The 20,410-nt window shown below is 57.6% G+C and overlaps 7 protein-coding genes across 7 annotated transcripts; 3 read left to right on the top strand and 4 right to left on the bottom strand.

Moving 5' to 3' along the window:
• Positions 1-391: 391 nt before the first annotated feature.
• PHSY_005195 (hypothetical protein) lies at positions 392-1,744 on the top strand (the record flags this gene model as incomplete). Its single annotated transcript, XM_012335806.1, has 1 exon — positions 392-1,744. The coding sequence occupies one exon, from the start codon at positions 392-394 to the stop codon at positions 1,742-1,744; it is 1,353 nt and encodes a 450-aa protein (XP_012191196.1).
• Positions 1,745-2,107: 363 nt separating this feature from the next.
• On the bottom strand, positions 2,108-2,614 carry PHSY_005194 (ATP-dependent RNA helicase DBP5; the record flags this gene model as incomplete). Its single annotated transcript, XM_012335805.1, has 1 exon — positions 2,108-2,614. One exon carries the CDS (start codon positions 2,612-2,614, stop codon positions 2,108-2,110), a length of 507 nt encoding a protein of 168 aa, XP_012191195.1.
• Positions 2,615-3,431: 817 nt separating this feature from the next.
• On the bottom strand, positions 3,432-7,169 carry PHSY_005193 (hypothetical protein; the record flags this gene model as incomplete). The annotated part of the gene is made up of 1 exon (XM_012335804.1): positions 3,432-7,169. The coding sequence occupies one exon, from the start codon at positions 7,167-7,169 to the stop codon at positions 3,432-3,434; it is 3,738 nt and encodes a 1,245-aa protein (XP_012191194.1).
• Positions 7,170-7,925: 756 nt separating this feature from the next.
• Positions 7,926-8,606, top strand: PHSY_005192 (hypothetical protein; the record flags this gene model as incomplete). Its single annotated transcript, XM_012335803.1, has 1 exon — positions 7,926-8,606. The coding sequence occupies one exon, from the start codon at positions 7,926-7,928 to the stop codon at positions 8,604-8,606; it is 681 nt and encodes a 226-aa protein (XP_012191193.1).
• A 99-nt stretch (positions 8,607-8,705) lies between these two features.
• Positions 8,706-13,139, bottom strand: PHSY_005191 (HMG-CoA reductase; the record flags this gene model as incomplete). The annotated part of the gene is made up of 1 exon (XM_012335802.1): positions 8,706-13,139. One exon carries the CDS (start codon positions 13,137-13,139, stop codon positions 8,706-8,708), a length of 4,434 nt encoding a protein of 1,477 aa, XP_012191192.1.
• Positions 13,140-15,220: 2,081 nt separating this feature from the next.
• Positions 15,221-19,426, bottom strand: PHSY_005190 (hypothetical protein; the record flags this gene model as incomplete). The annotated part of the gene is made up of 1 exon (XM_012335801.1): positions 15,221-19,426. The coding sequence occupies one exon, from the start codon at positions 19,424-19,426 to the stop codon at positions 15,221-15,223; it is 4,206 nt and encodes a 1,401-aa protein (XP_012191191.1).
• A 587-nt stretch (positions 19,427-20,013) lies between these two features.
• Positions 20,014-20,400, top strand: PHSY_005189 (hypothetical protein; the record flags this gene model as incomplete). The annotated part of the gene is made up of 1 exon (XM_012335800.1): positions 20,014-20,400. The coding sequence occupies one exon, from the start codon at positions 20,014-20,016 to the stop codon at positions 20,398-20,400; it is 387 nt and encodes a 128-aa protein (XP_012191190.1).
• Between the last annotated feature and the right edge of the window lie 10 nt (positions 20,401-20,410).

The following is a 20,410-nucleotide window of genomic DNA, read 5'->3' as shown; positions in this document are numbered from 1 at the left end:
ACCGTGCGCCGTGACGTTGGTTGCAGGGCAGAAGCACAGTCGGATTTGAGTGTGGACCTTTTGGGTTTGGGTGCTGTGGCAGAGAAACAGAATTTACGCTCTGAAACCGCGCACACGCGATACCGTCTGTCTGTACGTCCAACACGGCTCGACCTCTCTAGCTCGCTTTCTCTCCTCATCCCTTCAACACTTTCTCCCCCCGTCCTGATCACTACACCTTGGTCATTGATCGCATCCGTCAATCCACAGCGCGAGCTCGTTGCTCAGCAGCATATCCGCCTATTACAGCCAATCTAACTGCACTGTTCCCTGGCCAACGTTTCGAATCGCAATGTCTCTCAACGCACAGTCTCAAACCTTGCCGGACAGCGTCATGACGCAAGACGAGCCGATGCGAGACGACTCTTCCGCACGCAAATACAACAAAACCTCGCACCTTCACAAACGACCGCCTTCCAACAACAACAACTATCCCGCAGACGCTACCAGCTCCTCGACTGGCGCACAATTTGCTCCACCGCCCGATGCTGGTCAGCCCTACGATCCGGTCGCCGAGTACAGGCGTGGTCGAGCCCTCACCGCCGACAACCTTGAGCGCATCCCCAACGCTGACCAGCTCGCTCCGGGAATTCGTCTGCCCGGCCGAGTCATCGACTCGCATGGAGCCGATACAGACATGCAGACCTCTTCCGACGCAGATGGAGGTGCTCAGAGCCTCGAGACTGGTCACACGAGCGTAGGTGCATTTGGTGAAGGTGGCGCTTCCGTGCCCGGTGTACCTCCAGAGCTCGATCCGCGAACCTCGGCTTTTCGACCGCAGAGTCCAGGCGAAGCTTCCGTATTTTCAGTCGCCGTGCAACCGCCAGCTTCGCCCAAAGCAAGCATGCTGGAGCCTTCGGAACCGACAAGCCCCTTCATCGAGACGACACCGTCGCGAAGCGGTATATCGGATCGGTACGGTATACCTACTAGCAGCGCTTCGGCGACAGCTGGGTCCTCGTCGTATTCTGCATCAGCACGTGGATCGTCACCGCCCTTGTCGGTGGGGTATGCGCCATCCGAAGCGTTCAACTCGGCCATGAGGCTCGGTCCAGGACCTAGCATGCTGGGTCGCAATGTGGCGAGCGTCGCACCCTCCGAAGCTGGCAGCGTCTCGTCGACAGGCACGGGTGGAGGAGGTCCGGGAAGCGCCGGTACAGCTGATGATCAGGAAGTGGCTCTCCGCGCCGCATACATCGAACGACAACGCATGCGCGAACGCGAACTCATGGGCGGCGAAGCAGGTGTAGGCGGAACCACCATCCCGAGCTTCACCCTGCCTGCGCGCGGATCCACCCCGCTCGCCTTCGCACCGGGACTCTCAGCGCGTCTCGGCGGCGCTGGCCCCGGCAGCGCTGCGTTCGACAACGTCAGCAGAGCAGGCAGCACCGCCGCCACCACAGGCACCAACTCACCACCACTCAGTCCGACCGGCAGCGACGTCGCATACCCCGTCGCCTCGCCATCGCGACGCGGAAGCGTGGACAGCACCGAGACGCTGGGCAGCATGCGTGCGCCTCCCAGCGTGCAAGGTTTCGAGGTCGGCAGTGGGATCGAGTCGAGACGGATGAGTAGGGGTGGCAGCTCGGTCGGGTTTGATGAGCCGGCGGCAAGGAGGGGTAGTGAGGGTGGGTTGATGACCAGTGCGATGGACGAGGATCAAGTGGAGGCGGCGAGGGCGAGGGATGATCCGGAGGTGTTGTGACGGGTGACAGTGGCTCAATGTGCAAAGGCTCGGTCGCGATTTGTATGTCCGGCTCGATGGTTTGGACGGGACTTGAAAATCTCGAGTCTGCTGCAACTGCGAGAAAGTGATGTCAGGACATGGGGTCGGTATGAGTTCAGCGAGGCTTCCTCGACGAAGTGCTCTGCTCAAGAAGTATCTCGTTCGCGCGAATCTTTGATGGGGAGGAGTCTTGCTCATCAAAGGTCGAGCACATCACGTAGCCAAAATGATAAGGCCGGGACTGAAAATGCATTCTATATTATCGAATCAGACGTAGCGGGGAGCAATGCGAGCTCAAACCTCGCTGCCGTCTGCTGAACCACAAACCGCTGCCCGGCGTACTCAGCTCTGATCCTCCTGCAACCTGTCCATCTCGTGTCTCTTTCCCTTGCCGCTCTTCGCTTTGACCACCTTGACCGTATCCGTGTAGCCCATGTACTTGTTCGGGTGGGCCAAACTCGTCACCACGATCTGGTACAACCCAGGCTTCACATTGCTTGGGAGAGTAAAGTCGAAGCGTCCGCACTTTTCGCCGGTGCCCATGTTGTCGCACTTGTGGTCGCTCCAGCCGTGGATGCTGCCGACCTTGTCCGTGAGCGTGTAGGTCTGCAGACCTGTGGTGCCGTCCTGTGGTTCAAGCTGGATGCGGAGTCCGCCGGAGGGTGCGTTGACCCAGTTGACGTACGCGGGTTTGCCGGCGGTCCAGGTCACTTGACACTTGTAGTACGAACAGCTGGGATAATTGACGTACAATGTCTTACCCGCTGGGTTGTCGTTGGAGGCCTGGCCGAGAGCAAGCGTCGTGCAGACAGTGGCGAGGGTGGTGAGGAGCGACAGAAAGCGAACCATTTTGCGGCAAGATGTCAAGGGTTGAGCGGGTGGTGGGGACACTTTGCGTGCTTGAGTGAGTGGTGGGGACGATATCTTGGGTTGGAATCTGATGCCTGGCGAGACGGATGTGGGAGAATAGGAAGTCCGGGAAGATGACGGTCTTGAGGAAGCGACGATGCTAGGACTGAGATATATAGGTGTAGCTTGCGAAGCAACTCGGATCAAAGAGCCGTCAATTAGAAGGATGTGGATTTGTGAAGTGAGCGTCAAAATGGAGTTCCGATGACACCTGCTTCATGAAGAACAATGCGACCAACATATGCATTCGCTGCCCCTAACCGGGCCTCGATCCGCGAGCATGAGGCGGCTCTAGCTTCTAAACGCCTCTGCACAGCTCCTCTCTGCACTATGATTCTTCTCAGACCACCGCACAGTCCCACACTCTACCACGCTTACACCCATCACTCCCACTCACAACCTGCTCCGCCCACTCGTGTCCTTCACCCAATGACCTCGCTTTAGGAAGCGGAAACCTTTGTGTTTTAGCGTGTGTTGATCTGCGAGGTGCATATAATTCCCAATTTCTCCCGCATAAACCCTCCGCCGGCGGAATAGCGCGGTCCAAGCAGCTCGGCGGTGGACGAAAAAGGAAAGAAGAAAAGAACAACACAAACGCCTTTCTTTCTCTCGCTTGCACAAACCCTTTTTTGAGATGCCGACGCAACAACATGAACAAACAAAAAACACCGAGACACGCATTCTCTCTCTTCCACAAGATGCTGGCACGGCCTGTCATTCATGATCTGTGACGTCCATTGCACATCTCCGCCAAGCTTCACAGCTCAGTCTCGACATGTTGCGATCGCCTGTCCTGCAGATCAAAACGGTCCTTCAGACCCGCTCCTGCACTTTTCGCCGTCTGACCCAACCACGACACCGTCCTGACAGGCTTGAACTGCTTGATGCCCTTGTGCTGACGATGCAGTTCCTCCTTTTCCGCTTTCCAGTCGCTGTACTTTTGCTTAAGTGAGCGACTGCGCTGCAACCCTGCCCCTTCGTTCTCCCCCGCATCCTCGGCGTCTTCTTGGTCTTCAGAATCGCCCAGGGACCCTTCCTTCCTGCGTGTTTCGGCTGCTCTCTCATCTTCGTCGCTGGTATCAGAATCGTCACTCCCCTCCCCAGGCTCGACGTGCTCGGCTTCGTCCATGTCCTCCAGGTATCCAGCCGTATTCGTCCTCGAGTTGGCAAAGTCTCCACTGACGCTCCTCAACCCCAACGCAACACAACACCGCCATGCATCCATCACCGACTTGGCCCCTGGGTTGTTGTCGAATTGCGTGTGAATCTTGCCCAACCCAGACTTGAACTGCATCTTGACGTGCAGGTACCCAATTCTCTCCACTCCCAACTGCTCGGTTTCGCCTTCGTTGCGATAGTCGTGGTAGTTCTGACGCAAGCGGTGAAAGTCATGCCCCGGCTTGGGCCGCCAGATGGGCAGTTGAACGTCGACCACCTCGTCATCGCACAAGTCTTGCTGCCAGACGATACACATGTGTGTTGTCTTGCGCTTACCAAGCGCTGAGAGTGCGCGGAACTCGATCACGTAAGGTGCAGAATACCTTCGGCGTGCAGGCACCTTGAACGGCAGCTCTCTGTCGTCCAATCTCCACTCAACAGCTGCCTTCGACCCTCTGTCGACATATCGCGCTCTGCTCGCGGCGATCTTGGCGCTGCCCGCCAGCGTCGCAGCCCGCAGCGCAACCAAGTGCAAATCGTGCCCGCTCGCGCCCTTGCTTTCGTCAAAGTCGGTCGCCACAGGAGACGACAGCAGCCGGACAGTGCCAATGTTCCATCCCAGTCTTTTTGGCTCCCGACTGGTGCGCTCGACCGGACGAAAGAGCAAGGACAGCCGAATGCGGCCGTGACCCACCCCACCGGCCAACGGGAAGAACCGCGTCACTTGCGAGCTTTCCTTGAACAAATCCGACAATTTGATCGGCACAACACCCAGGATGGCATCAGCCTCGCGTACTCGGAAGTCGTACACGACCACCATGATCAACGTCCTTCGCCAGTCGCGAACGAATCGTTCCGTTCCTGCATTGTAGAACGGGTTCGCGTTCAGAGCTTTGGTCCGCGTCTGGAAGATCACTTCGTCGTTCAAGATGATGCGACAGTACGCCGAAGGCGCGCGATCCGGGTCGTCTTCTGTCTCGACATTCTCGACATCCTGTCCCGGCTCGTCCTTCTTGCGCGATCGCATAGAAGTGTGACCATCTGCCACCTCCAGGTTTGCAATGTGGTGAATCTGCATTGACAAGATGCCTGACGGCAGGCTAGGATCGGGAGGCTCGAAATCCACCGCAGTCGTCTGGTTGCGCGTCTGTGTATTCTTCTCCCGATCCACCACGTCTTGCGAGAGTGGGCTGCTGGTCTCGATAGACCTGTCTTCCATCTCGCCTCCATCGTGCTCTGCCTCGTCGTCGATGCTCTCCTTGCGTTGCACAGAGTTGGGCGGCGATCCATCGCGCATCGACGGTGCCTTGGTGAAGAATCCCAAACTCCAATGAATATTGCCCTGCTTGGTTCTCTCCCTGTCCAGTCCGTTGAGCGTATCAGACCGCCCGAAGAGCTTGTTCGGATGCCTTGCCAGAGCAACCAGATCCACTTCGGCACGACCGAGCATGTCATCTTGCGAGAAGCGATCCGAGTCCCACAGCGCGATCGAAACCTTGTCATCCGAATCCAGATGCTCCCTTGTCACCAGGATCACGTGTCGCTCCTCCCACCGCGGAGAAAGCTCGTTGAGCACCACCCTTGTGCTGTACAGAATCTTGCCCACCTTGGCGAGGCTGAGTGTGCAGTAGGGATCCGATGAGCCTCGAACGTCTTGCTTTTCTAGGTCGGTGGCCGAATGAATGCGCACCACCACAACGCCGACAGTCAAGACTTCGCGTTTGATGTTGTCGCCCATCAGCATCTCGCCCACGTCCAGAGTGAGCGACGAGGGCATGACAAATTCACCAACAGCCGCATCGATCGAGCTCTCAATAAAGCTCGATATGAACGGTATGTTGGCAGTGTTGATACGCAGCGGCACCACCTCGATGCCCACTCGAGGCAGTCCGCAAAAGGTAAATGTGACATGCTTGATGAAGGGAGGGTCCGAAGTGAGCTGGACGCGCGCACGCACTTTGCCCACGAAGCCTTTGATCTCGACCCAGACCGGCAAAGGAAGCATCAACAGTTTGCGTGCGCCGATCCAGAACTTGATGAGGAGATGAGCATTGCGACTCTTGCCTCCGACGCCGTGAGATGTAGGACGAGCTCGATAAACAAAGCCAAGTTCGAGGTTGACGTAGTATTCGCCTCTGTCGTCGGTGTCGTCATCACCTGTCTTGTTTTCAGCCTTTTGCTGCTCGTGCTCGTCCTGGGCAGGCTGATCGTCTGTTCGGTCGTGCTTTGTACGTCGTCGACCCTTCTCTCTCCTCATGTCGCTTGCCAGACTACCAGCATGAGCGTCTGAAAGAATCCTGAGACCCGTGATGCGTATGGGAGTCGATCCTTGTGCGAGGTCCTCTACCTTGACGGAATGGATGAATGAAGGTATCGAGGCCTGCATGACATCCTCGAGTGTGCCTCCTAGCGACGAGAAAAGCTCTGGATTCATAACACTCCAAAGCGCTTCCAGGATGCCATTGAACCATTCTGCTCCTTCGGTAATGCCTCGACTCGCTGCAAGATCGCCTTCAGTGTCCTCGGACTCGTCGAACAATCGAGCTTTCTCGCCTCGGCGTCGTTCTCTATCCCACCTTTGATCCTCGGACTGCGACAGAAACACTCTCCATCCGAACCACAGTAGCCAGGCATTCAGCAATACACTGATCCACCCAGGAACAAGTCTCAGCACTGTGAGTAGAGACCAGAAGCCGAAAAGCAGGACAAGACGGGGATCTATCCGATGAACGGAAGAAGGCAACGGCGGTGAGGGAGGGAATGCCGTGGAAGTCACGTTGCTGTCGAGGTTGGAGCGAAGCACCTCTTGTGAGCCGCGCTTGTCACCAGCTTCGGCTCGTGCTAGCGTCTGACGGTATTCGCGCTTGCCGACATCATGGACCCAGGTGTTGCGTCCGGTGACAGGGTCTCTTACGTTGCGGGGTCTACGACTTCGTTTGTACGCCTTGTCTGCCTTGTCAGGATGTTGATATGCCTCTTCTGCGTTGCTGTCGTCGTCCGAAGCATCGGCTCTATTGCTATCTTGAGATTGAATGTCCTTGGCCTGGCTCGATGAAGACGAGAATAGATCAGAGAAGCGCTTCTTCTTCGACCTGTTCTGGTCCCCTTGACCTTGGTCAGCACGAGCTGTTTGACCGTCGAGCTGGTCCGAAGGTTGTCCTCCTACCCCCGCCAGATGATCGGCGTCCTCTTGCTCAGAGTCGGAATCGATGCTGTTGCGCTTGGCAATGACTTCTGAGAGACCCTTCTTGAAGAAGCGCTGGATGGAAGGGATGGGCGAGTTCTCCGAGTAATAGTCGCGATGCCTGTGGTGAATACCGCTAGGCGACGTTGTCATGGTGAGGCACGACTCACCAAGGGATGATGGTGATGACGCTGCAAAAAGAGAGGTGGAAGGAGCGTGCCAGACGATATCAGGAGGAGAAAGAGGAGGATGCGCGCGGACAGGCCTCGGGCGACTCGACGGAGAAGGCTAAGCCAACCGCCGAGTTTCCTCTCGCTAACGGCATCAACATCCTGCAGGCCTACCACCTGTCGGCTTGGGATTCAGCTTTGCGTGGATCGAAGCCGAATCGGAATGTGGCATCCGAACAGCCGTCACTGCAAAGCACTTTGACAGACGCTGCAGACTCTGTGCCAAGCAGCCGGTTCCGTCATTCAGCAGTCACTTTTGTGTGCGTTTGCTTCTCGTTGGACCCTGAACAGTCACGAGCTTTTCGTACTCCGGCTCAACATTCTCTCGCCAAAGGTACCGAGCGCTTCTGTTTGCATCACACTGCTACGCCTACGTCAATAAACAACATGCTCTCTCCGACGATGCCCACGTTCGAGTGCACTAAGAAGAAACATTCGATGATGCAAATTTTGCAACACGAAGCATTGATCACAAGGCCCGAGCAGTCCGGCCATAAGAGATGGTCGAGTGATGTCATATAGCGCAGTCGCGGCATGCCGCAGAAATTACAATGTTGTTAGATCGAGTCGGCAGCTCCACATTGGCTGTTGCGCAGAGACCAACACCTTGCAAGACGATCCTGTACACCTTGACTTTGGCCACCAACGTTAGTTTCCCATCTCAGTCCCCACCGCAGTCATGTCCCACAACCACTCGCACTCCGGTCCATGTGGCCATGATCATCATCACGACGATGATTCGCACGTGAAAGCAGACCAAGGCGATCAGGATCTCCTCTTCTCCTCCATCGACCGCGATCGCGTCGTCGCGCTCAACGAGACCACATCCGGCAGTGCTGCGCTCACCATCAAGTCCTGGGAACATCGATCAGACCCACAACCCGAAGTGATCTCCGATGCCGACGATCAGCTCATCATCCACATCCCATTCACCTCCTCCGTCAAACTATCCACATTCCTGTTCCGACCCTCCTCGCAACCAGAACTCACACCTTCCACAATCAAGCTCTACAAGAACCTCCCCGAATCCTCCCTCACCTTCGACGACATCTCTTCCCTCTCCGAAGCCAAAACTACAACAACCCTATCCAGCATACCCACAGTCCAAGACACCGCACAAGTCATCAGCTTCCCCCTCCAACCCGTCAAATGGTCCAACACCGATTCCGTCACCATCTTTGTCGAATCCTCCCTCGGTGGCGATCAGTCCGGCATCCAATTCCTGGGCTTCAAAGGCAAATCTTCAGGTTACACAAGAGCAGCACCTCAGAACATCGTCTACGAAAGCGCACCACAGCTCAAAGATCATTCCAAAGTAGGAGCCGATTCCCTCTCCTCTGCCCACGGCTTCGGTCATTGAATGTCGGAACAAAATTGCATGTATGATAATGACGTTGTTGGATATTTACACGGTATGACTGTGAGGACGAGTGACATCCTTTTCCTTGGAAAACCAAATCTATGTGAGTGATGATGCTCGACCAGTACTATCCGACGCTGGGATCGAGAGGTTGGTCATCGACATGGTTCTTGTGCCTGTAGGTGACCCACGATTCGACTGTCCCACAGGCGGTGCGACCAGAGGCGTCATGGATGCCGCAAAGTGCTTGGGAGTCTCGGGTCTCGGCAACGGCGTCATCGTGCCCGGCGTCGATGGCACGGATCGGTTGTGCTTCATGTGCGCCTGGATCAGATGTCCTGCGCACAACGCACCCATGAGCGACAGCTCACCTGCCATCACCGAGGCAGCAATGATGCGCGCCAGTCTCTGCGCGTTGGCACCGGGCGTGGTCGAGTGAGCACCTGCGATCCCCATCATCTCGAGCATCGATCGCTGCGGTGGAAGCACAGTTCCACCACCCACCGTGCCAACCTCGATACTTGGCATCGAAACGGTGATCAGCAGATCCTGGTCGTCGTTGACAGCCTCCATGAGCGTGATGCAGTTGGACGATTCCACGTTCTGTGCTGGATCTTGTCCCGTGGCGAGGTAGATGGCCGTAAGGATGTTGGCTGCGTGCGCGTTGAATCCACCCACGGAACCAGCCATGGCTGACCCGATCAGGTTCTTCTTGGTGTTGAGGTTGACCAGATCACGCACGGTGCACTTGAGCACCGAACGAACCACGTTGCCTGGTACCACCGCTTCGGCGACGACACTCTTGCCCCGACCCTCGATCCAGTTGATCGCAGCGGGCTTCTTGTCGGTACAATAATTTCCAGAAAGCGAGAGCACCTTCATGTCGGGGAAGTGCAGTTCCGTCATCATACCCAGCGCCTTTTCGACACCCTTCGAGATCATGTTCATACCCATGGCATCACCAGTCGAGGTGGCAAAGCGGACGTAAAGCGTTCGGCCAGCCAGCACGCAGCGCAGCGCAGAGAGTCGGGCGAAGCGCGAGGTCGAGTCGAAGGCTGCCTTGATCTCCTGCGCACCCTCCTGCGAGTCGATCCATCGCTTGGCTTTGGCCGCCTGCACGATGCTCGGGAACTCGAGCGCCGGTCCGCGAGTCATGGCATCCTGCGTCAGCACCGTCGTGACACCACCGCCGGCGTTGAGAGCCTTGCATCCTCGTGAAGTAGAAGCAACCAGAGTACCTTCGGTCGTGGCCATGGGAATGGGCATCACCTGTCCATCAATGTTGAGCGGTCCGGCAATTCCGAGAGGGAGTGGCATGTAGCCAACAACGTTCTCGCAACACGCTCCCATCACCTTGGCATAGTCGTAATCTCGGTGTGGCAGCAGCGAGGTCTCCAGAGTCTGGGTAGCCGAGGCTCGTGAGACGAGGGCACGTCGGACACGTACGGCCCTTTCATTGTCCTGAAGAACCTTTTCGAGAGCGTAAGCAGCGATCTTGCCCTTCTGACTGAGCGTGATGACCTCTTCGTCGGTGAGGAAGAAGACGCCGGCACCACCTGCGTAGATATCGATGAGCTCCTCAAGAGGGCGGACGACGGCTTCGCCGTCGGGTCCAACATACGTAGCATCTTGCAGACGGATCTGCTGTCCACGCTGTCCAGGAGTCGTAACAGCACCATCGCCGTCTGAACTGACGGGAACGTCGGGTCGCTTGATCGCTGACACGGCATCAGGCTTGACGGCTTCGGCAGGAACAGCGTTGGCGCCAGCACCCTCGGAAGATGCGTCCTTCGAAGCAAGCTTGTCGTTGTCGCTGATCAACTTGGAGAGAGGTGCCGAAGCCTTCGCAGCCGACATTTGGGCGAGACGGTTGTGATATTCGGAAATGCCGTCGGCGCTGTGTCCGCGGATTTGAACTCCAGGTCGGCCGTTCTCTTGACGTGTGCTCCATCTTCTGCGGGTGCGTTCGCTGTGTTCCTCAATGGCCTTTGCCTCGCTATCGAGATGAGCGCCGATGAAGCGGGCAGCAGCGTATGCGGCAGCGCCAGCGGCATTGCCTTCGCCGAGAGCTGCGTTTCCAGTTGCGATACCTTTGAGCAGGTAAGCGTTGAGGAAGATGCTGATACCGAGAGCGAGCGACATCCACTTGCTAATGACGGGATCGCCAACAATCACTGTCCAGCCACTCATAAGACTGTCGAGAACGGCAAGCGACGAGCTTCCACGGCCAACGGGCACGGGACGTACACCTGCAGAGGTGGCCTGGGCGTAGACGCCAGAGGCGTTGAGAGCCGCATTGGCGAGGGTGCTGCGGGTGGAGGAGACGGCTTCGTTGGCCTCGAGCAGGACTAGGATGACCGGCTCCGAGATGCGTGCAACAAGGTCGATGTCACCAGGCTGCGAATGCGACAGCTGATCGAGAAGAGGAGCGATGGCCGACGAGGCGGCCGGTCCAAAGATGGTCGATTGCTCAGCGACGATCTGGTAGGGCGAGGGCTCGTAGGTGGCGTGGTGACGAGTGATGGCCGATTGTCTGGTGAGAGTCGAGATCAGGTTGAACGAGTGCAGGACGAGGAAGGAAGTGATGAGAAGCAGTTTGAGGCGACCAAGTGGGTTCTCCGACTTGCGACGCTTCTCGGATGGCGCGGAGCCGAGGATGGCGTGAACCACCTTCTTCCAAAGAGGGCGGCTGGAAGGCGTAGGGCTCGAGTCTCGTGACGTCGAGCCGTCCGAAGCGGGGCTGGCGGGAGGCGAGTCGGAATCGAGACTGAGATCGGCGCTGACCTTGGGTTTGCGGACGCCACGCTTGACCTTGATGCGGTGCACCTCGACCATGACGGTAAGGATGGAAACGTAAAAAGCAAACAGGAAGATGCAGTCGAAGAGAAGGATGAGAGCGGCGAGCTGGCAGAATTCGCGGAGGCCACTGACGCCGCTGGTCGCTCCGACAGCCATCACGGCGATCTCGATAAGGTAGTCGCGGATGATTGGCACCCCAACGCGGTTGACGGCCGAAACGACGATCTCGTGGGCGGGCATCGGGGTGGGCTCAGCCCAACGCAAGCTGTTCTCGCTCTTCAGACGCTCGGTGAGGGCGCGAACGAAGGACTCCTCGCGCGACACGGCGGCAGCACCGTTGGTAGCGCCGGTGGGTGTCTTACCTAGCGTCCCGATCTCGGGCTTGGCAGCTTGGTCGAGGTTGCTAAGGATGAGCTCGGAGCGCTCGCGATTGGAGAGCGAGCTGGCGGAAGGGGTGATCTCGGGATGCGTGAAGATGGCGCGGGTTAGCAGGTAGGGCTTTTCGAAACCGACCAGAATGACGAGGAAGGGTAGCGCTTCGGAAAGACAGATGGGATCGACGGTGACGCCAAGCAGCGAGGCAAAGGTGATGGCCAGTAGAAAAGCAAAGGTAGACGACATGAGGACTGAGGCGCCGAGCCAAAAGTTGGAGCCAAATTTGCGCATCGAGAGGAAGAGGTTGACAAATGTGCCGTGCATGAGGATGTAGGCCGAAAGCATGACGAAAATGTCGGCAGAGTCGGCCTTCTTCAGCAGGGCCCAGAATCGGATGACGAGAGCTTTGACAGCATAGGCCATCCATCGAATGCGCTGGATCTCCTCGTTACTGTTGATGGCGCCGCGCTTCGCTTTGAGGTTGTTGGGGGCATACGGGTTGAATTCGCCGTCGGGGACGAGAGGTACGACACGGAGACCGTCGTACAGCTCCTGGAGCTCGGCAGCCGGAGCCTTGGCAACGGCAGCGGGTTTCGGGACGATGCTGGTCGCCCAGGAGAGCGACTTTGACAGAAGCGAAGGATCGACGATGTTGCTCAGAAACTGGTTACGAGGCACAGCGTCGCTCGCTGCATTGTTGTCCGATGAGTCGGCGAACGACTTGCCAAAGACGAAAGCCGAGTGCTGCGAGCTGGCGTCTTTGATTAGAGTGGCGCTTGCATCTGGGCCGATGATGTTGCGGACGAGGTCATTGGAGAGCGCGGGCAAGATGGAGTCTTGAATCTGAGAGGCCATGTAGGATTCCCTCGCGCTGGTCAGGAGGACGGGCTCGACGAAGAAAGTCTGAGCAGACGAGTCGATCAACGACGCTGTGTCTTCGACACCTTTGTGGGCAGCCAATTGGCTGAGAGGTTGCCAGAGATTAGCGGCGCCGGCCTTTCGGACGTACACAGTGTCTGCATCGGAAGCAAGAGTAGCGGTGGAGGGGGCGATGTGCGCAGCGTCCACTTTCCTGTTGCCAGTGCTGACCCACTTGAAGAGACCAGACGAGGAGCTGGAGGCCAAGCTGGTGGCCTCGATGGAGATGGGCTCGAAGAAGTTGGAGTGCGTGACGGCATGTAGCAGCTGAAAGTAGGCGAGAGTGACGATGATGAAGATCGTGACGATCACCTCGATCGGGTTCTGTGATGCGGCACGAGCGAGTCTCCTGAGCATGACTTTTGGCAGCGAGAGTGGCTGTGCAGAGATGCCGATGGACGAGGTGCCACTGCTGTAGGACGAGGTGGAAGAGGTCGACATGGCGGCAGCTGAATAGCAAGCGGGAGGAGCTTGCAAGACGAAGCGATAAGCCGAGAAGGGACCGTAAAGTACTACTGCGTCGCTACGTCAGACACGAGCAGCCGAAGAGTACGAGTGGGCCGGTGGAGAGGGTTGAGATTTACAATGGGAGGATGGTCGGGTCGGGTGCTATAGCGCAAGTTGCGGACCAGGCATACGTGGAATGGCCTCGAGTTTGACGGTAGCGCGTATATGGTACGTGCGGCGATGAGTTGGGGGCTGCGAGCGAGATAAAAAACGGCGTTGAAGCGAAAGGAGACCAGCAAACCAATGCGGTCGTCCGAGGGATGAAGAAACGAAGAGGAAGAAGGACGGGGTTGAGCCGGCCCTTTCTTTGCTTGGTGGGCGATTACGAAACGAGCGGCGAGATAGGGAGGGCAGAAGATTCGGTGAGCGCTCCACCAAGGTGTCGCAAAGGCGAGGACAGAATAAGCTCGCCACTTAAGACAAAGTAGGATGGTGACGAGATGGAAGAACGGTGCAGCAGCACGAATGAGACGCAAGTGTCAGATACGTGCGTGCGAGGTTGCGTGTTGGCCACCTGAAATGACCGCCGTGTGCAAGCGCAAAAAAACCAGACGTGTCGAGATGTGCCTTGTACGGGTCGCCCGACGAATGGGAAGACCGGATGACAGGCGCAAACGAGTCCACAAAAGACCAACAGGAATCGCAGCACCTGAGCGAAGTTCATGCACACACACTGGCAGACACACAATTGCACGCAAAGGTGATCGTCGAGCGGCAGCGGTCCAGCTGCTGCTGCTGCTGCTGCTGCTCAGATGATTATCGGATTGGCCGACGAGCGGCGAAAGCGAGATTTCCAACTAGAAAATTCCCTTTGTTGGCCGAGCGTCATGCGAACGACCAGAGGAAAAGGGGGCGATGGCTGACTGACGCGCTTTGAGAAGATTTCTTCCTTTTCTACCCCAAAGATTCCCTCGCTGCGCTGTGCTGTTGCCCGTTCTTTTTTCATTTTCCCATCTTTCTCGACGTGTTTGAAAACGAGACAGGAAAGCGCGTTCGCGTGGGATTTGGTCAAGATGGGGCCACTTTGGGAAGGCTGAGCAAGCACTGCACTGCACAGCATAGCCGAACTCGAAATGAAAAAGGAATCGACAAGCGCTCGCTAGGGCTCTCCCTCGAGTCGGATCGAGTGAACTACGGATATTAATAATTTCCAAATGCCAGTCTGCGCTGCAAGAGGCTCGCTTCGCAGCGCTGCGCTCGTGAAGGACCTCGTTGCTTTTGGAACGTCAGAATCGGTAATCGCTCTTGGTAATCGGTCTTGGTCAGCCTTCATAGCCGGAGCCATACTTTGCAGCAGACAGTTTGACGATCCGCAATCACCGGTACTGAAGCCTGTCACGGCTGGACTGGGCTCTTTGTGGACTCGCGCTCCAATACACACACAGGCGAGCTGAATTCAAGCAGCGCAGGTCTGACAACCGAAGCATGCTCTAGCTCAACGTGCGATAAGCTCAACGACGCTCAACTTCGGCGTATCGCCGAACAGGACAAGGGGAAGCGCCGAGTTGCCCGTCAAGCAACAGCAGTTGTTTGCGCAAACAGCCGAATGATTGTGCGCTATCACATTGCGGCGCGGTGGCGTGGTGTTCTCTGATCGATTGAGTGCACCGACTTTGTCAGGCTGGCACCGCTCACTGTACAACACACGTTATTGAGTGTCACGCCACCTTGGCAAACAAGGGTCCAAGCTTACCCCGCACGTCGATCCCCCACATCATCTTTGCTGACGTGTCCATCCTCGGCGCTCAGCACCGCCTCGTCTCATCCCCTCCATTCTCTGGAAAGCTCATAATCATCAAATGCTCTCAAGCTACACGTCACATGCTCAGATGGCGCGATAAAAAGAGGTGGTGCGATTCGTTTTGGTGATGGTTTCGTGGCGGCCCGAACAATGAGGGGGTCCGTCTTTTCCTTGTATATAGGTGTAGATCCTTTGAAACTTGATGTATGATGATGCTTTTGCTGAGCCGTCCAGGACTGTGCTGACTCCGTGCATGGATTATAGGGAAGACATTTTACTTGCGGCTGGCTTTGCTCTTGCCCTTGCTCTTGGCGGGCGAGCCGTTGGAGCCTCCCTGGATGAAACGAACGATCTCGTCGAGCGACTTGTTCGCCGTGCCGTTAGCGCTTGCCGACGAAGCAGCAGTTCCAGCAATAGCACTAGGCGCTCCGGCGATGGCTCCGTTGCCTCGGCGAGAGGCGGGCAGACGAGCCTGACGCTCGCTCGCCTCCTTCTCCAGCTTGGCCACACGCACAGCAGACGCCGCAAGGCTCGAGCAGAATGCTTCGCTCTCCTTGGTCTGCGCATCGTCCTTGCCCAGTCGCGCTTCAAACACTCGCCAGGCCTCCTTCTCTACGGCAAGCGCCGTCTTGAGGTCTCCAGCGAGCGTGTACGCTTGACTCAGCTCGTGAGCCAGGTTGGCAGTGTGGATGCTGTCAGCGCCGAAGAGCGACAGCGCAAGCTCGTGCGCAGATCGGTAGACACGCAGACTGGGCTCGAACAGTCGCGCGTTCTGCAGCGTCAGCGCTACGTTGGACAGCGCATTGATGCAATCGGGATGATGCTGCCCATACAGCAGACTCCAGAGCTCGAGCACCCTACGCTGGCAGAGCAGCGACTCGCGCGTGTTGCCTGCTGATCGCTCGAGCACAGCCAGATTCATGTACTGGTTCAGCGTCTCGGGGTGATCGACACCCAGCGTGCGCTCCGAGACGGTCACGGCCTGCCTCTGGTATCGCACCGCGTTGGCCATGCTCAAGTGGTCGTTGACAGCCGGCAGATCCGCCTCGGTGATCTCCTGGTTCTCCGTCTTGGCCTGATTGATCAGCTCGGCCCGTTCCATGGCCGCGACTCCGGCAAGGTGATGGATGATGGTGGCGAACAGCGCGTAGCAGCGTGCCACCTCGGGATGTACCAGTCCGTACACCTGTTCGTGGAAGCTGACTCCCTCGAGCAGCAGCTCAAGACCAAGATCGCGGTCACCGCGGCTGATTGAGATACGACCCGCCTCGAACGCTTCCTCGGCCAGCGTGCTCTTGGGCGTCGAGTCCTTGACCAACGGAACCAAGTTGAGTACGTCTTCGGGCACGAAACTCGTGGTTCGCAACGTCTTGACTGGCTTTGCGGTGATGGCAGCGCCGTTCGCCTTCTTGACTCCATTCTGCTGGTCGTTGCTACCTTTCTTCTTGCCCTTGCCGCTCTTCTTGCCAGCGGCATTTCCGTTCGGCTGCGATTCGCCATGCGAATCGTCGGACACATTGCCATCGGCTTCAGCAAGCTTGCCCTCGAGGACGTAGTCCTGCAGCTTGAGCTGGATGCCGGTGCGCAGAGCAACTTCACGGAGCAGCTGAGGACGTCGCAGCTCCTGATCAAAGAAGCTGGCTGGCAGCTCGAATCGGAAGCGCTTGCGGATCTCAGCCTTGAGCTGTTCGCGAAGCGTCTCGGGAGTGAGCTTGGTCCACTCAGCTTCGGCAACGTCCGAAAGGGGCGTGGCAGCCGGGCGAGCCTCGGGACTGGCGTTGATCTTGTCGCCAACAAGACAGTTGAGGAAGTGGGACACGCACGCGGCGACGTTCACCTGCTCGACATCGCGGATGAGTCCTCGAAGGATTCGCTTGCTCGCCCGCAGCACCATCTCCTGCAGCACCGTCAGTCGGAACGCATTCAAGAAACCTTCGTGGCCAGGGCCCGCCTTGGTGATGAGTTCCTGATCGAGCTCCTGCTTCGCTTCCGACGTGCAGAGACGGGCAACGTAACCAAGGTAGCGAACGTTGATACCTCGTGCGTGCATCTGACGACTCAGAGCACCGCCGTCGGCAGCGGTGAAAAGGCCGGCAGCCACATCGGTGACGAAGCGCGGGATGGCGACCTTGCGCAAAAAGTCTGAGGCCTGACGTACTGCAGCGATGCTCGCATCCGACTCGTCCGTGATGGGCGTGATGACCTTGGATCCATCCTGCGCCGAGGCATCAGCGACCTTGAACTCGACAAAGGCGTCTGGGTTGAAGGTCAATTTGAAGTCAGAGGAGTCCAGGCGCTCGGGCTCTTCTTGCTCAGGCTCGGCCGCCTCAGCCTTGTCGCCCTCTTTCGCTTCCGCGTCCTTGGCCGCCTTGGCCTCTTGGCGGGCCGCGAGTTTGGCGCGTGCCCATTTGCGGAACTCACTGTCCCAGTAGATCTCGAGTAGCTCGGGTCGGAGAAGGGTCATGCGATGAGGGTAGCGCGGCGTCTCGTCGGAAGACGCTGCGGCTCCGTGAATTGCTCCGACGAGGTCGTTCTCGAGCCAGTTGATGTCGACAGGGTTCAGGCGCGCAAGATCGAGCACATAGCGTCGACCATCTGCGCCGCGGAGACCTTTCGAGTCGACACTGAGCCAGAGCGGGTGCTTGTTGCCCTTGGCATCCTCGACCTGGTGTTCGTTGAGATGAAGGGTCTGTGCCACCTGGTTGAAAAGCTTGTGGAAGGCAGCATTGTCGCGGATCACCTCAGGACCCTCGACTCCTCCATAGACAACCTGCGTGTCATCGTTGAGGTCAGCTTTGGCCGGAAGACCGTCTTTGGAATCGGGCGTCTTCTTGTCAGCCACCTCGACGGATTCACCATCAGCTTCGGCACCCTCTTCCGCGTCGTCTCGCCTGCGGAAAAGGCCTGGGACAACGCTCTGGGCAACCCAGCGCTCTCCCTTCCAGTCGACGACAATGGTGCCGAGCAAGCAGAGGCCACCGACATCGAGACTGTTGAGTGTCTTGACACCCTGGACATCTTTGCCAACGGCGACGTGTGCCGCCTCGTCACCGCCCATGTGAGGGTAGAGCTCGACCCCGTCAGCGCCCTTGGAGATGAAGAGATTGTTGACGATGAACATCTGAGCGTCTCGCTTGTCCATAGGGTTCATGGCCTGCACCTCGCCGGCAGCCACCTTGGGGATGGCACGGGCAGCAGCCAGGGTGAATTCGGAGTAGATGCGGTTGAGCACGCGGTCACGCATGAGACGTTCAGGGAGCGTGGTGCGCGGCAGCTCTCGAGCGGACTGCAGCTCGTCGTTCCAGTCTCTGGTACCCTCCAACGTGTCGGCCGAGGCGGCACCTGTGAGGAGGAAAGCAGCTTGCGAGCGAAGAGGGTCTGCACTGTGAGCGTGGTTGCGTGCGAGCCATGGGAAGGCGGGCAATGCGTTTGTGACGGGAACCGCGGAAAAGTAGTCTCGCGATGAGAGAGGGTCGTTAAAGAGCTTGGAGAAGGACGAGAGGAAGAGGGGCGAGAATCCGCAGAGGAGATCAAAGAGCGAGCAAGATGCAAAGTCTTGTCCTGCGGGGCGAGGCGAGGGGTCGAAGCGAGCGCCGGAGGAACGGTTGACGTAGAATCCGTGGGTGGACGCCGTGACAAAGATAACCTCGCCCTCAAGGGTGCCGACCTGAAGGTAGAGGAGGTGGCCATTGAGCTTGCAGTGCTGCGGCGGTGGATTCCAGGATGCGAGTGAGAGCTGACGGAGGCAGACGGGCAGTTGGCGAGGACGTCGTGCTACTTGGGGAATCAGATCGATGGCCGTGACAGCGGGCCAGCCGGCCCAGTCCACGAGAGGCAGCGGCAGCTCTGGTGACGTCTCTGCAGCATCGTTATCGCCCTTCTTGGTGGCAGCGCGACCGTTGACATTCTGACGAGCGACGTCCTGCTGCCATTCTTGCGGATTTCGGACGGCGTCTTGAACACTGAGGGCGGCGTCGACACCGATAGCGCTGGGATCAGCAGCACCTCCACTAAGCAGATCACGAAGACGCTGCACGTGTGCGCGGGCGTCCGCTTCGTTGAATGGAACGTGGGTGACGTGGAGCTCTCGTTTGTCCCTGTCGATGCCGTCAAAGATCTCGCGAAGCTCGATCCATTCTGGCACACGTTCACCCAGCTGAGCCTTGGCGCCCTTTGCGGTAGAGGCGGCGCCAGGGAGAGGCTTGCGGAAGCAAAAGGCGCCGAGCCAATAACCCTCGGGACTGTCGGTGATGGTCACGCGAAGGTCATTGAGCGTCTCTTGAGGTGTCACAGCGACCTTGAGCGGCGAAGGCGTCTCTGGCAAGCCGTGTTGGGAAGCAGCAGCCGATGGGATGAGGGGACGTTTTGGGAGGTAGAGGTTGATCTCGAACGGCTGCAGAGCCTCTTCGATCTCTTGAACGTCGACGGCATCAGAAGCCGAGTTCCGAGCGGCCGAGTCCGGTGTATTCTCTTGTGCCATGTCGTACAAGAATCAGCCTTCGTCTGGGACGCGAAAGCTGTATGCGGAATTGCGAGATGCAGCTCTATGCGGCTAGTGTGAGAGATTCCTCTCGTTGCACCAGAGTCCCAGCCTATGCGCTTGTAGAGGCAGGCTTGTATGTCCAGTCCGAGAGGATGTGTAGTTGGGTGGCAGGGTGTCGAGACAGAGGGACTCAATGCAGCCAGGGTGGGATCTGTTGCGGTCGGGACGAAGAAAGGAGTGTCACTTTCTCTCGAAGACCAAATTGCAGAAATCGGAAGAGCGGATTGGTCAGACGATCATCGGCTCGACTTCGCCTCGCTCGGCCCTGTCTGTATGTCTTTGTGTCAGCTCTCATTCGGGCCGGCCGGCCAAAAAGTCGGGAAGAAATCAGCCAGCCCATTCCAAGAGTCATCGGTGTCTCCACTTCTTCTCAAAAGCAACACAAGCCACGCACCCCTACATGCTCCTTGGCTGATTAATTTTTTCTTCTTATTGGGTGCGACCCTTGGCTCTAGCAAAAGGGTTTCTTTTTCTTTTTTGCTTTTCATTGGCCGCTGCTGGCTCGTGCTTAGTAAGTCATAGCGATGTTGACCACAATTGACGAGCAAGCTGGAACAAGACTGTCGTGGAAGCACAGAACCATCTTTGACAAGCTTCTCGACGACGAATGTCGATTCGATAGGACGTACACACTGATGTACTTGAGCAGTCGATGGGAGGTGCTACAGTATGCTTTGTGTCACCTTTTCAGTCAGAAGAAGAAGAAAAAAGCTACCGAGCAGCCGGCGCCTTCCGAATCTGGCTTTGCCGGCTCTGCCACGACGAAATTCCGAGATCGGGGCCGTGATGGGTTTCCAAGTGTTTGTGAGACCGTCACATCTGTTGAGACGAAACTCGATCTGAACGAGGTCGCACAGGCCGTCCGTCACTTGGAAGGATATCAGTGTGGAGGAAAGGACCCTGACGGATGAGGAGCTGAGC

Source organism: Pseudozyma hubeiensis, assembly GCF_000403515.1.
Source record: "Pseudozyma hubeiensis SY62 DNA, scaffold: PHS47, whole genome shotgun sequence".
Classification (NCBI taxonomy): Eukaryota; Fungi; Basidiomycota; class Ustilaginomycetes; order Ustilaginales; family Ustilaginaceae; genus Pseudozyma; species Pseudozyma hubeiensis.
Note: the sequence above shows the minus strand (reverse complement) of the source record. Positions and strands in the feature narration are given on the sequence as shown.